Below are 15,829 nucleotides of genomic sequence, written 5' to 3'. Positions count from 1 at the left end.
GTCGGCGTCAGGATGAACGTTCGGGGGGACGGTCGGACATTGTTAGTGTTGTATGTCGGAGTAATGAATTTAAATAATGATGATGATAATAATTTAAGCTTTCATCTTCGTGGAATCCTGTTATATATAAGTGTCGGTGTCGGGATGAATATTCGGAGGGATGATCGGACGTTGTTGCGTGTCGGTGTGAGGGGGTGACAAATAAAGAAATTACCAAGTGCGGGCAGTTCGAGATACTAATGCCGGTACTATTTGTGATCAAGTGCGGGTAGTTCGAAGGACTCACGCTGCTAGGCAGACTTAACACCCTCCACCAGCCGTTTGATTTAGTAATTTTAGTGCCTTTTTCGCTCGTTTTCCACTCTTAGTCATCGTATTTACTCTCTTACAAGTATTCGATTCTGTATGTGTAATGAGTAATATTGTGCGTGCTATGTTTCAGATTTACCCGATGGATCCCCCCAACGACACAGACCCCGAAAGCACTATCAAGAGCGTCCAGACCAACGACCAGAAGCTCACTGATCTCAATTGGAATAATATTAAGGTAATTTTACGTTACTATAAAATTTATCAAAAATTAGTTGTTTTTTTTGGTTAATGTTAAGCGCGGTTTGAATAATGCCAAATTTCAACTTTGCCCGTCGACAGGGATCAATATTATGATAAAGAGGTAAATAGTGTTTGTTTGTTAGTGTGTTTTTAAACTACTGAATGTTACACCGTCCCTGATTAACATAAATAATTCGATCTATGTAGCTTTTTCTTTCTTTCTTTATTCAAAATTCAAATTCAAAAAATATTTATCAGCACACATCATCCATAGGTGTTAGTATATTAAGGTAAGCGTGCATAAATATCTCATACGACTCTTATTTCCAAGGGCGGTTGGACGTGTCAGATATTTTTGCACGCTCAAATGGCAGATATTAATGCAGGTGAATCCATAGTGAAATAAACCCGGATAACTCACGTCTTGAATCGAGTTTAGCTCGACTGTTTCGGGCTAATTCGTAGCCCTTCCTCCCGGAGCACACATCACACCTCTGCCCGCATCTGCTCGACGAAGCTAATACCGGCACACAACCACCCACGTTTTCAAATGTATGTAATGTATATTAAATTCATAGACATTTTTCAATATTCCAGAACATTAGCGACGAAAAATTCGACAAATTATTCGAGAGTCTCAAAACGAACACCCACCTCGAAGTGCTAAATCTGGTGAACGTGGGGCTCACGGATCGCGGGGCGGGCCTGTTGGCCGCCGCCCTCGAGGCTAACACCACCTTGCGGGTGGTCAACGTCGAGACTAACTTCATCAGCCCCACCGGCGTCGTGCTGTTGGTTAAGTCGCTGCTTACGAACAATATTGTCGAGGAGTTCCGGGCTTCCAACCAGGTCAGTGCTAAACTAATACTAAATAGAATCTAAAATGAGGTCTGTTGAAGAACTAAAGTGACTGCTGAGAATTACCAAACTTAAGTGGCACAGGGTACATTGCTTGTAGAATTGGGTAGTTTCTTTCTTTCTTCTTTCTATTCTATATAATTAACGGAAAAAAATATCAGATTTTTAAGTAAGTAGCATCAATTAATTTTAGGAAATGAAAGAATCTTCTTTACCATCAAATTACGATAGTCTTGGTTACGGATTGTTCCATAGCTCAGAACATAACATTAAAAAATGTGTCTTTGACTCTGTAGTTTTGACAGGTGACACTCTTTACCAGTTCGGATAATACCAACATGGAAATACCTACCCTGTTTTTTCATGTACACGCCTATAGAAACTGACATGAGCTTCTATGGGTGTGTACCTGTCAAAACGAACTAGTCAGACTCATTTTTTAATTTTTTGTCCTGAGCCGAGATCGTCATTTGTCGGTAAAGATAACTCTTTAATTTTTTTTAATTAAATGATGCTACTTAAAAATCTTATATTTTTTTCTGTTAATTAGAAAGGTTATTCCTATCGAAATTTTCATCCATTCCACATTAAGGACCTTAACACCGTAGATAAACCTCCTAAGTTGCATGTTCGAGGTTCATCACTTAGGAGGTATTGGTAATTCAACGTGTCTCGCTGCCAAGTCACTTTTTTTTTTCAATATCATGGTTTATACTAATTATCTCCGCAGCGGTCGCAAGTGCTCGGGAACAAGATAGAGATGGAGATAACGGCGCTCGTGGAGCAGAACCCGACGCTGCTGCGGCTCGGTCTCCACCTCGAGTACAGCGACGCCCGCCACCGCGTCGCCAGCCATCTGCAGCGTAACATCGACCGGAGTGAGTGCACACACTTATACGGCCTAGGAAACATGGTTAAAGTAGCGGGTTCACGGGGGATGCAAGCCGCTTCTAACCGAGGCAGCTATGGTCTATGGGGGAGGACTATGTCCAACAGTGGACGTCCTACGGCTGAAATGATGATGAGGAAACAACGACGTCGCCAGTATCATGGGTGCGATTATTATACGTCAGAAGTGCTACAATTCCACATAATTGTACTTTTTTGTATGAGAAAGTTAACAATGAGGATGTGTATAATAGTGAACTTGGATAATGGGGAATGGATGAAAATTTTAGAAACGCTTGAATTTTTTTAAACGATAGGAATAACCTTTCTAATTAACAGAAAAAAAAACAGATTTTTAAGTAGCATCAATTAATTAAAAAAAATTAATGAGTTTTCTTTACCGCGAAATTACGATAGTCCGGTCGGTTACGGGTTGTTCCATAGTCCAGAATAAAAAACATTAAAACATAATTTATGTGCTTTGACTCGATCTTTTTGACAGGTGACACTCTTTACCGGCCCGGATAATACCGACATGGAAATACCGACACTGTTTTACACATCCATAGAAGCTCATGTCAGTTTCTATGGGCGTGTATATCAAAAACAGGGTTGGTATTTCCATGTCGGTTTTTTTTTTAAATGGCGTTTGTCCAATGAGACAATTTTGCCAGCGTCAAGGTTGAGAGCATGTCGGTATTATTCAGCCCGGTAAAGAGTGTCACTTGTCAAAACGAACGATTCGAAGACATATCAATTCCTTTTTTTAAATTTTTGTTCTGGGCTATGGAATAACCCGTAACCGACCAGACTATCGTAATTTGGCAGTAAAGAAAGCAGCAGCAGTTTCTGCTGTATTATTTTGTTTTAGTTGGAATGGGGTAGTATCTGACTGTTGAATAAAGATAGGATGGTGTTAATGAGGCTACAGATTTTGTCGAACGCTTTATGAGCATTTTTTGGGGATAGAAATGTTTAGACCATCCCCGAGTGTGATACTATAAGACTGAGAATGAAAGAAAAAGTATCTTAAAGAAGAGAAAAGTAGGAAATTGGCTAGTTCTTAGTTATTTCTGACATAGAATGGGACGCTTAAAAATGTTTCTATGTGAGACATATTTCTCAAACTCTTCATTTTTTGGACAGAAAAGTTTTAATACATGACTTTGACCAGCAAAGGGGACAGGAAAATATAGCGTATGTGTTAGGTACAATACGAAAAGTGGGATTGTTTCTTGGTTTCTAAAGTAAAGTATGGTATTAAATCACGGGTGAATCGGTGTATGTTTATAGAGTGGTGTTATCATGGAAAGAATTCTTAAAGCTGTACGTAACATGATGGGGTAATAATACACATTTAAGTATGAGTTTATTAGACATGTTGAAATACACTCTGAATTTCTTTTATCCGTATAAATTAAGTGTAGAATGTGCATTAAAGCGTGTGCTAAAATCACCTGCAAGATTTAGCAAAGTCTCTAGATGATAATTATTGTAAATTCTCACATAACTGTTCACATAAACTATTTTCACGCACAATCAAACTCACATATTTTAAACATTCACGATTGAAGCATATGACATTGTGAATAAACATATCACGTCACAAATCAAATATTTGGCCACATTTCAGACGCTGTTTAGTAAGTGCTTCTAATTATTTTTATTTAGCTCAAATACTTTGATATGAGTTGAATAGGGATACAAAATAAGCCGACAAGTTGCGGTTTAATTTACGTCAAAAAAAATTAAGTGCAATAAGGATGTTGTTCCACCAGCTGAGCTATTACTAAGCAGCAGAACATTAATGCAACAATTGCGATGCAGATGGCGCGCGCGAACGGGCCGCGTTCTACCGTCGGCGACGCTAGTAATGTTTCGTTTCACCCCATAGCATTAATACTGGCTTGTACGGAGGATTAACAGTAGTTGGAGTTACGCGACAGGTTGCGATGAGTAACGATACAAATAACGGCAACTTTGTCTAAGCCCGGTTTAGACATGTTTTGTTTGTTTGTTTATACTCTTTATTGTATAAAAAGGAAAAACAAAAAGGTTACATAGAAAAAGTAAAGTGTTAAGTACAAAGGCGGACTTATCCCTGCAGGGATCTCTGCCAGTCAACCTTTGAGTGGTAGAGGAGCAATAAAAAAACAAGGATCGACAAATAGAGCAAAACATGTTTTAAAATGCAAGAAAAATATGCAAGCGCCGCAATGCAATGCAACTTTTTTTTTTATTCGACTGGATGGAAAACGAGCAAGTGGGTTTCCTGATGGTAAGAGATCACCACCGCCCATAGACACCTGCAACACCAGGGGGATTGCAGATGCTTCTACGATTTTTCTTGCGAGTCTAAAATGGGTTTTAGATTGTTAGGCAAGTTTGTGCGTATGATTCATTTGTTTGCTGCGATCACAGCTAAAAATTGGAAAAACGCGAAAAGGAACGAGTGAAATGGTGAAGGGGGTGTGATCCAATAAGGAGCGCCATTAGATAGCGCATTCATTTATTTATTTCAAGGCATAAATGTACGCACTTTCAGAAGTTAACAGACTATTTAATATGTTCTCATTTCAAAAACGAGCTAAAACGAATAGGTTTAGTTAGTGAAGATCTCTAAAGATGTGTAAGTACACCATTTAGTTCAGAGGTTCCCACACTTTTTTTTAATCGTAGACCACTTTTAAATTTTTACTGTTTCGGGACCTGGGGTCCACCTGGACCACTTTGGGAACCTCTGATTTGGTTAATAAAATAATAATAATAATAATAAAACTCTTTATTTTACAAAAAGGAAATACAAGAAGGTTAAAACAAAAAAAAAATCTAATCGTTATTCATCGTAACTCATCCCATTCAAACGTCAACTAAACACCACAGAACTCCCATCCCTAGTGTGAGTAGACCGGCGACCATAGCATGCGCTTCGTATCGATAAATATCAAATATCGATATTCGTGATCAGATTGCCGAATACAAAAGCGCGCGAGCGCGTCTTTAAGCCTGCGCCTGCCCGCGCGGCCGGCCGCCGGCCGTGGGTATTGACAGCAGCTTTTTCAACATGACCCCGCCAAGCGCCGAGGCCGTCACCCCAACCAACCAGGAAAAGACCATACTCACAGAAAACGTAGAAAGCTCCGTCACCGTCGAAGCCAAACCGACAGAAATAGACACGTCGGAAAGAACCATACCGGTCGAACTGGAACCGGAAAAACCACCGGAAACACCGGTAACGAACGGCGACGCGGAGAGATTCGTGAAGGCTGAGCAACCCGACTTTAACCCCAATCCTCACTCGTGAGTAAACGCGTGGAATTTCACTCACACACGCGTGCCCCCACCATTTAAAAACTGGAATAATACGACATTTCTGGCGAATTAGCTAGATGCACCTTATTATTCCAGTTGTCCCACACGTGTTCTAGGTACACTAGCCCATAGTCACAGTATGTGTTTCCATTCCAGTACGGAAAGACCTAACGCTGCGACTTCAGTTCAGATTCTTTAACCAACTGCAAAAGGGGGCGCGTAGCCAATAGAACTCGAAAGGTCAGGCCCGACTGGGCGTCCTGTTAGCACGGCGGCCAATAACATACTTCGCTTACCAAACAGCTTATTTGAGTGTCAACACTTACTTATGGTGCAGTTTTATACCATTAAATAAGACCACGCTCTTAAGCATGGTTTTATTATATTGTTTAAATTAAGATAGGGTTGCATTAGTCACTAAGAGTATCCCTAAAATATTTAAATAGGGTAGAAAAAAATGCACATAAAGAAAAAAATGTCTTCTCATTCGACTGAGGAGCCACTTGTACTATGTATTTTCCAAATATTCTATAACACTAATTATTGTACTGATAAAACTGCACCAACTAAATATTTGAAGAAATATATCACTTCAAAAGTGATATATTTAATCTTTAACGTGTTTTATTACTTTTACTCTATAAACTTTTCTTTAAATAATCTCTACATTAAAGATATATGTCTAAAATTCTTTACTTTCAAACGAAACACCTAAATTGTAGTATTTACAACTAATGCAGTGTTTTGTTTTATAATTTTCTAACAGTTAACATTTGATTTTTAGCCGAGAGGGGAGCGTAGAACCGAATGATAATAATTAGAAATCGGCCGCAAAAATCGGTAAAATTCCAGTGTACTTTGCGCGAATGCTGTAAAGGCCGAGTGTTTTTTTTTTTCGGGAAATAACGGTTTTTTACAGCGCAAAGCTTCAGCTAATCAACAGATCCGCTTAGTAGGCCTGGACATCGCTAAGGGATTCCAATAAGACAGGATAGACATTTTTGTTCGACCATTGTCTTCCCGATTGCCTTTCACTAAACACTGGTTCAAAGTCACAGAGATCGATGACTAGAAACAATTAAAGTTTTATATAAAAAAGTTATGACTAACTTTAACCTGTCATACACGATCCATATACTTGTCTATTGCAGCGAGCTGTAGTAGGAAAGTAAAATTGAAATAGCCAAAAGTAAATTAAATACCATAGAGACGACAGATAAAGCAATTTATATTTCTCTTACATATTAACGCTAAGTCGTCCCTTCGAATTGTTGGCAAGGCCAGTTGGGCATAAAACCGTTCAAAAAATACAGCTACCAGTACCGGTGCTTTTGGTCTAGTTTCAAAAACGAATACTGTAATACTGTAAGTGTTAAGGCTGTATATACCGGTATTTTCGGCATCCGTCTCATGTCGAGCCCTAATGGCCGGCTAATAAATACTGTCATCTCTTTCTGAAGCTGGAGTGGCTGTATTATTTTGGCTGCTCATACAAACTATTTGAGTGGATGAACCACGTTGGATAGACAAAGAAATGGATCGTTTTGAACTGGTTTTCTAGCATGCGTGTGATATATTAACTGAATGCAGAATGCCGTGATACTTACAAAATACCACTCGATTTACAAGGAGCATGATTAACTTATCGCAGACTCCGATTTCGTTTGTCACCTCTGAATTGTTGAATAAAATCTTTGATTGAACCTGAATTTTGGTACTGACATTCACTACTTGAAAATTGAAGTATTTTTGTGAAATATAAAGTTTCTTTGATGCCGAATCTTTTACTATTTGTAATGGTACAAAAAGCGAAGTATGTACGGTCAAAAGCATAAAATGTATACGTTACCAAGACGTCAAAAATATCTATACACCTTTATGCCACTAAACATAAGATCGATGTATACATATTTTGACGCTATGGCTGTATATATTTTTTTTGCAGTCGACTGTACATATACCTTGCTAGGCTAAAACTACACGCGCAAGGTAACTTTAATTCATGCATATGGACCTCCGTAAAGCAACACCTGAATCAATCAATTAATCTTTAAAATTGTGTAAGTAGTGAACGTCAGTAGCTAGTAAGTTTATTGTAAATAAATCCCCTTATGTTTGTCGGTGTGTATGCATTTCAGTACGCCAGCAACGTCGGAGCAAGAACAGCGCGTAGAGCCTTGATCGTTCGCGTACGGTGAGTAACTATAGTCAATATAATTTCTTTATTATATTATCAGTCCGTCTTCAGTCATACCATACGGTATTTTATCAAGAGCCACATCAGTGAAATGAAAAGGCCTACACTCATTTTGACTGTTCTCACGCACCTTTCCACTATACCGACGTTACGTGGCACCGACGAAGTTGGGTCCTGGTCAGAATAAAATTATAGTTGCAAAAAATATTTAATGTTTCCTTCCGATGTTATCCTTCGTAGTAAATACAAAAAAAAACTTAGGCTAGCCTGAATTTGTGTATTTTCACAAATAGAACACAAAAAGGAATGCACTAGTTGCTCCGACCTATTTTTATTTCTATTTTGATATTTTCATAGGTTTCTACCTCTTTTTCGCAGTCGTCAATTTAAAGAAAGGGGTAAATATTTGTTATAATGAACGTAATTTTAAAAGTGTTACAGTTATATACCTGTATGAATATTTTTGCATCTCGTGTTATATGTAAACCTTGCATTACTTTATTTCTGCCGTTATCTTCATGTTATGCATCGTGTGCATGGTCATTCCTTTGTATATACCTCATCTCTCAGGACAATACCTACTGCTAAACAAAACAGGAAAATACTTAAGACTAGCTGCACTCGTTTTTATTGTTTCAAATATTTTATTTACTTTTGAAGAAATACACTTACAGAATAAAATGTTTAAATCATTTTATAATATACTTATTTATACTTTTTAAAGCTTGTGCCCAGCTGTGGGATGTATAGTTGGATATGGTGATTGATCTCTTAAGGTTAACTTTACGTCTGTAAAGGACGGGGTGATAAGCTAGAGTGAGACACGTTTGCCGATCGAATTCTATGAATATAATAACATCGCTTACCATTATCATACTTAGGGGCTGTTTCACCATCCATTGATTAGTGTTAACTGGCGGTTAAGTGTGATGCCGTCTGTATTTGTTTTGTTCGAATAGACGGAGACGGCATCATATTTAACCGTCGGTTAACGCTAATCAATGGATGGTGAAACAGCCCCTTGATAAAATAACGTATTTATACACAGGAATGAAAGGGTGGAGTCCTAAAACTTGGGTTAAATATTCAGTTGTGCGGTTGTGCGGCATAAATTTAACCATACAATTTGTGAATAATATCTGTTTCACAATGGAACTTTCCATTCAGTTGTTTAGTATGGTTAAGCGCATCGAAAAACGTTGAAGTTTTTGAACTCCACCGTAATATAACGCCTCTAGAATATAATTCACGCGTATTACTGACGCATTAAGACTACATATCTACATGAGTTACAACAATCAACGCATGGGCATTTATAAAAAAATATGCCAATTTCATTTTCTATTTCGATTAGCAAAAAAAAGCCCAATACGTAAGTATATTTCAATTTACCTGCCTGCAATTTTTTTAACAAATCGGAATCTGAAAATGAAACTTACAATATTTTGAGAAATACGCGATTTGTCACATTTGTACGGTACATAGAGTAAGATGGTGTTTATACAAAATCTATAATGCAAAATGTTCAAGCGCCATATGTGTTGTTGTGTAAATTAACAATTTGCGTATTGAATTTTTTTCCGTACACATTTTGTGTGTTGCAATTCTGATTTTGTAGAACTTACGTGCAATTAGTATTTTGCGTGTCCTACACCATCAGATCAGAGCAACTTGTTCTTAAATGTCAACTAGTGGGGCTTTCTTGACAGGAAAAATATCGTTAGATGGCGTTAGTCTCGAAAGGTCCGTTTGGCGTTACGGTCTTGCTTGTGATTGGCACATTTAGTTATTTAACCAATCACAAACGTGATGCAAATGTCAAAGTTTTTAAATGGATCTTGCGACACTAGCGCCAACTAGCTGGTCACAGAAACTCTCATTAGCGATTTAAGATATTTTAAAATATGGTGGTAAAGCCCAGTTTAGACCAGAGGGCGTATTTCTTAACGTTTCTGACGCTCGCGATCGCAACCAAATGACAGTTTTTATATAGAAAGAAGAAAGAAAGAAAGAAAATACATTTATTCACAACACAAGACAACAATATTATTAGGTACAAAAAAAAAAAAAAAAACAACAACGGTATGTGTCATTGCGGTTGTGAATCGGACACTGGCTCAGCGTAATGCTGAAGCGTTAAAAACACCCCAGCGCTGATTTTCAGCCAGCACCGTCGGCAACCCTCGGGCTGTTATGCGAAATCTGTCATTTGATTGCGATCGCGAGCGTCAGAAACGTTAGGTAATACGGCTTGAGGCCCTTTACTTGACTTACTTTACGTGCACATTACTTTAAGTTTAAAATTCGAACTTCGTGTTTTGCCGTCCTGCTGGCGCTTATATTATTTAAGCGAGACGAGAGGGACGGTACGATGTGAACTTCGATTTTCGAATTACGTAGTAGGTAGCCCATCTGCAAGAAAAATTGTGCAAGTTATATCACATGGCAAGGCACTAAAGCGAACGAGTTGGAAGTCAATTGAGCCGCTCAATGTAATGCAACTTGCACGATTATTCTTGCAGGTCTAAACCAGGCTTAAAGCCCACTTTACACTGCGAGCCGAGCGGAGTCCTTACGGACTCAGTTTGACGTACAGTCGCCATCGCCGTCGGCCGAGGTGGTCAAAAATATTTTATGAAGTTGGCCGATGTAAGTTAAACTGAGTACGTGCGGATTCCGCACCGCTCTCGGTGTAAATTAGGCTTTAGAAGCCACACTTGGATGCAAATTGGTCTAACAGCTCCCGTTTCCACAGTCGGGCGTCTGCGCCGCCTGACGCTGTTCACGCGCAGCCGCAGCTACGTCGTCGGCTGGATCCCCTGAACCCCCGCGCTTGCTGGCGCCGCGCCGGCCTCCGATGATAGTGTGAGACAATTATTGGTCAGCTATGGCGTGCATTGAGTAGCCAGGGTAGGCAGCGCTAGTGCTGCTGCGGCGGAAACTACCAACTGCCTACCCTGGAATCGACCCAATTCACGCCAATATTAGTCAGTATAATTTAACAGGTTCCCTGTCCTGTATACATTTGGATACAAAAACTGTTATCTAAGAGTAAATGTAAGCAAGATCTTTCATGATCTAAAGCGTTTTGTGCAGTGTCATGTGATACTTACTCGAACGCACTGTCGTTTTTAGATCTTCACACATTACTAGCCCCAAGACCTATGTATTTGGACTAAGGATACGCATAAAAACACACACACACACACACACACACAAAAATATATCAGAATGGTGTCAAAATAGTGGCAAATCGAACAATAAATTCAGTAAACAAAATACAGTAAATATTGGAGTGGACTTTAGGAAAATTTACACTGTGTATGGGCGTTAGGGAACGTGTTAATATCCGGCTTAATATGCTTTTCCAAAAAAGCGTAAAAGAGAGGAGTTTCGCTTAAGTACTGTTAAAGTATTTGAAGTTAAGAGCTTTTATAGACATGCAGGTGGCATGCTGCCAAAGGCACTTTGTGTACAGGAGTCAGTTGCAAAACGGATTTCGACGGATTGCACTATGAATGCGCACTGTAGGACTATTGACACGACACGCTAGTTGTTGCTAGTATTTGACAGTGAAGTTGTCTCTGCCTTTGGCAATATACCGCCCGTTACGGGAAACCAAAACGTATTCGAGATACGTAAATAACACATTTTTTTATGTTTGCTGTTATCTAGTCTCCTCGCGCTTTTGCTTTGATGGGATCAGTGCCGAACTACGAATATTATGACGCCTGCAGTATTTTGTGAACGAGAAGACAAAAAACACAAAACGATACATTTCTTTGCTCACGAACTCGTCTCTTGCTTAGATTTTGATACTGCTATATGTTTTCGTCTCCTCGCGTACTACAGTACGGCACAGTCGATATAGTTTCACAAAGAAGTCATTTTTAACGACATATTAAAATGCAAAAGTTTATGAAAACCTTTCTTCAATAAAATTACGGCAATAAAATTCTATATATATGTAATGCATTGGAAAACGACGATGAATTCATAATTTCTGATTGTTTGAAATTTGAAATAAATAATTGTCTAGCACGATCACGAAGGTCTGAGCAGATTGAGCAACTGAGCGATTGATGACTGGATGATGTGAGCAGACGAGAGTTAGGATTTTAAACTAAACTGGACAAAGCCCATTGTGACAAGAACCGGTATTTCCCAACACATGACGATGGCAGGCCCATCACTAGACAAAAACTGACAAATCTAGAATTTAATAAAAATCATAACTCTTGTCAACGAGTGCTTGATTTAGCGTACGTTTTAATATTAATTATTATTCTAGTGTGCTAATAAATTGTATTAATTTTATGACGATAAATTGTATTATATCTAGATGTATTGATATTCCATTCATGCGGCACATTGTTCGTTTTAATACCACGTTTCAGTCAAAGATTACCTTAACTCAAAGTTGCACTGTTAGTAACTATAAAAATGTTTTATTATATCGCATACTAATCTAAAAATTAAGATTTAATTGTTCAAGTGACCATTTTTTATCTAAATTAGCTTTAATGTTTCTCATGAATGTTTATTCAGCTCAAGTGATAATTCTATTTCAAAGACGGAGAAGCTTTATTTTGCGACCGGATGGCCAAGTGTTTAGAGAACCTGACTACGAAGCTTGAGGTCCCGGGTTTGATTCCCGGCCGGTGCAGATATTTGTGTGAATAATACGAATGTTTGTTCTCGGGTCTTGGATGTTTAATATGTATTTATCTATTAAAGTATGTTTATCCGTTGCTTAGTATCCATAGTACAAGCTTTGCTTAGTTTGGGACTAGGTCAATTAATTGGTGTCAAATGTCCCATGATATTTATTTATTTATTATTTATTAAAGTATAAGTTCCAAAATCAACTATGTGCCGCATAAATGAAAGTCATTTAATAAAGCACGAGGTGTCGTCGCATTGTGTAGTGCCTTCGCCAAAACGTTGATGCCGAGGCAACACAATGCCACAAATTTGCCACATAAAATATCTACCATGGGATTATTCTTGACTTGAGTGATCGATCAGTCACTAGCCGTGTGCTTTTAGCGCGCCATCCCTCTTCAAAGTATCACTTGAGAAAGAGACGGCGCGCGAGAGAATTTCCGAGAGGTTAATGTCCAATTGCTTCAAAATATGGCATGGTGTTGCATCAGTATTGACGAAACGAGGCCCATGCTAAGCTTACACAAACGTTCTTTTAGCTCGCACGGAAAAGGATCATGCTATTCCTTCGACGACGATATAATCTTATTGTTTCTAAGCATAGCTGCATCTCTTTCTGCCGCGATAGCGAAGTCTTGTGTAGTTTTACAAGGCCTTAGATGTACTGAGTAGCTTTCGTAAAAACCAACTGCTTTTTGAAAAAAAAATTGTTTGCTTATTTAAAATGTAACTTTATGTATATTTGAAAAGTGAATCTACTGGGGGAGCCGAGTGTCCATAACATTGTGATAAACATTATGTTTTTCCATTTTAAAATACTGCTTCGATTTGTTTTGTTTAAGTTGGGAACAATGGGCTATTCACCGTAATAACTAAACACCGAGTTGACTCGATAAAATATAGTATTCTGCACTTAGCAGCTCCACACTATTCGATACAGAGTTTGATGACTTAGTATTTTGCAAAAAGAATAATGAAGAAATGAGAACAATTTGTTTCCGTGGTCAAGTCTGTTTAAAATTATAAAAGATAAGAACGAACGAAAATACTAATTTTCATTGCCAATATGTTATATGTTATCAAGTTTAGCTAATATCAGGCAATTATAAATGCTGTTATATTCTCAGTATTATTACTAATTGGTAGTTATTTCATACGAATTCTTACCAATTAGTGATTCTACTACGAATACTGGGAATGAACTTAAACGTCCGCTTTATTGTTCCCATCTTAAAGTTTAATGTAAGAGAGATTATTTGTATATGAACTTAGATTTTTTTAAATATTATTTTATTAAAACTTCATGAAATTATTAATATAAATTGTATTTTATTGTAATTTTAGGATTATTTGTGCAGTTCAGGAGCATTTTGGTCCAAACCTTGACTAGTAGAGTTGCAGTTCTGTAGTTTGTGACATGTAAAAAGTCCAATAAAGTACATAAACATCATCTTGCTGTTTTAATATACGCTCAAATCCACTTCCTTTCTGCATTTAATAATTAAACAATAAAGCAATTTTAAGGTTAGCATATTTTATACGTACGCAAATTTTCTCAGAGATTGTTCAAATTGGGCACCATTTAGTATTTTTTCAATAAAACAAGTTGCTCACTCAAAGCTTTATTTCTAAAGGATATGCCGATTTCGATACAATTTTTTAAATTGATATTTCTCTTATCTTAGAACTACAGAATTTTTATTGTCATTATGGAAGACAGGGAGCATACATAAGCAGTCGAAGAAGGCGATAATATATATTTAAATGTTCCTGCGATACATCCCGCTTTCTTATATCAATAATACAAAAAGTAGGCAAATTTTATGACAGTGTCTTAGGCTCACAATCTTGCATGCTCTAACTCTAACAGTTTGTACAAATAAAGATTCCAATGCCGACCGCAAACGAATACTGCAGGCGACAGTATCGAAGCTTTATTGTCTAACGCACTCAGAATCACCATCGTTATCTCTTTCTGTCGCACGTTATGAGATGAGGAATAATATTTCGCAAACAAATCACTGAATCGAAAAATTGTTTTAGCAACCCCCTAATGGTTTTAAAAGAACTATCCAACGATACCCCACACTATAGGGTTGGATGAGAAAAAAAAATCACCCCCACTTTACGTCTATGGGAGGTACCCTAAAAAAAATTTTATTTTTATTTTTAGTTGTATTATTTTGTCGGCATAGTTTACTTATATATCTGTGCAAAATTACAGCTTTCGAGCATTGATAGTCTCTGAGCAAAGCCGCGGACGGACAGACAGACAGACATGGCGAAACTATAAGGGTTCCGTTTTTGCCATTTTGGCTCCGGAACCCTAAAAAGGACAAAACAATGAAAATTATAGTGATGAATCATTTGAAGATTTTGAATGTCTGGGTCAGGTTTTGACTATGGCGCAGATCATTTGGATGAATTTGAATGAATGATTTTAAGAATAAATTATATGCATTAATTTCCATTTTGTTTGCGCGCATGTGTGAGCCTTCTGTTACTTATTGGTGATAGATATTTTTTCTCACTGAAATGTGCTGCCAATCCCATTTTAAGGGTTTTATTTTTGATTTGCCGCCATCCCTTGCCGCCAGAATTCACTGGTAGAGCAGACTAAGTTTTTTTTTTATGAGTACTTTTAGATCAAACGCCTAAAGCCTAGGTACATTATTATAAAATAGAGTGGGTGATACACCTATTGCTGTGTTAAGGGGGTTGCTCTTCCATACAAACCTACGGACACCCCGCATAGCTTCCACGGACATGTTTTCTTAGAGGATTTTTTGAGAATAGTAAATTATGATATGCTCTTCAAGCAAAATCCAAAAAAAAGTAACTTTATTGCATCAAAAGTGCAGCGTGATGCAGTAAATTTTGATGCATTTACCATTGTATGAGTACAACTGACAGTGTTCGCAGCGAGCATGTAGTGACATCTTATATGGGTGCGTGAGTCAGTGTCACAAAATCAAACTATTGTAAATAGGTATCGACTATTTCGTGTGGTCACGTGACCATCACCTTTGGCTCAGATAATACGACAACTAAATGAAGAAAGCATGAGATCACTGAGAGATCAAGTTCAAGTTTCTGAGTCTAGTATTTACTTTTTTTGTTTTTAAATCTGTTATTTTCGGAAGTTGAAACGCCTAAACTATTATTTCTGATTAATGCAAGGACACAAACTTTAAGCAGGACGAAAAACAGGTAAGTTACTTTTAAAATTGTCATTTAAAATAATAATTATTTAAGTAACAGACCCAGTCCTCGGCAAAAATTATTTCATTGCATACTTTACATACATTATAATGCGGTGCTTCGATCTAGGACAAGTGGTTTTAAATTCAACTTACA

The 15,829-nt window shown here is 37.7% G+C and overlaps 1 protein-coding gene across 1 annotated transcript in view; it reads left to right on the top strand.

Moving 5' to 3' along the window:
* Positions 1–13,607, top strand: part of tmod (tropomodulin) — a 69,194-nt gene extending 55,587 nt beyond the window's left edge. The window contains 6 exon segments of the mRNA XM_074086614.1: positions 443–547; positions 1,150–1,401; positions 2,141–2,288; positions 5,267–5,313; positions 5,315–5,598; positions 10,563–13,607. Coding sequence (XP_073942715.1) covers positions 443–547; positions 1,150–1,401; positions 2,141–2,288; positions 5,267–5,313; positions 5,315–5,598; positions 10,563–10,668 — 942 coding nt within the window. The 3' untranslated portion in view covers positions 10,669–13,607.
* Positions 13,608–15,829: the final 2,222 nt, after the last annotated feature.

Source organism: Choristoneura fumiferana, chromosome 4 (genome assembly GCF_025370935.1).
Source record: "Choristoneura fumiferana chromosome 4, NRCan_CFum_1, whole genome shotgun sequence".
In the NCBI taxonomy this organism is placed as follows: domain Eukaryota; kingdom Metazoa; phylum Arthropoda; class Insecta; order Lepidoptera; family Tortricidae; genus Choristoneura; species Choristoneura fumiferana.
Note: the sequence above shows the minus strand (reverse complement) of the source record. Positions and strands in the feature narration are given on the sequence as shown.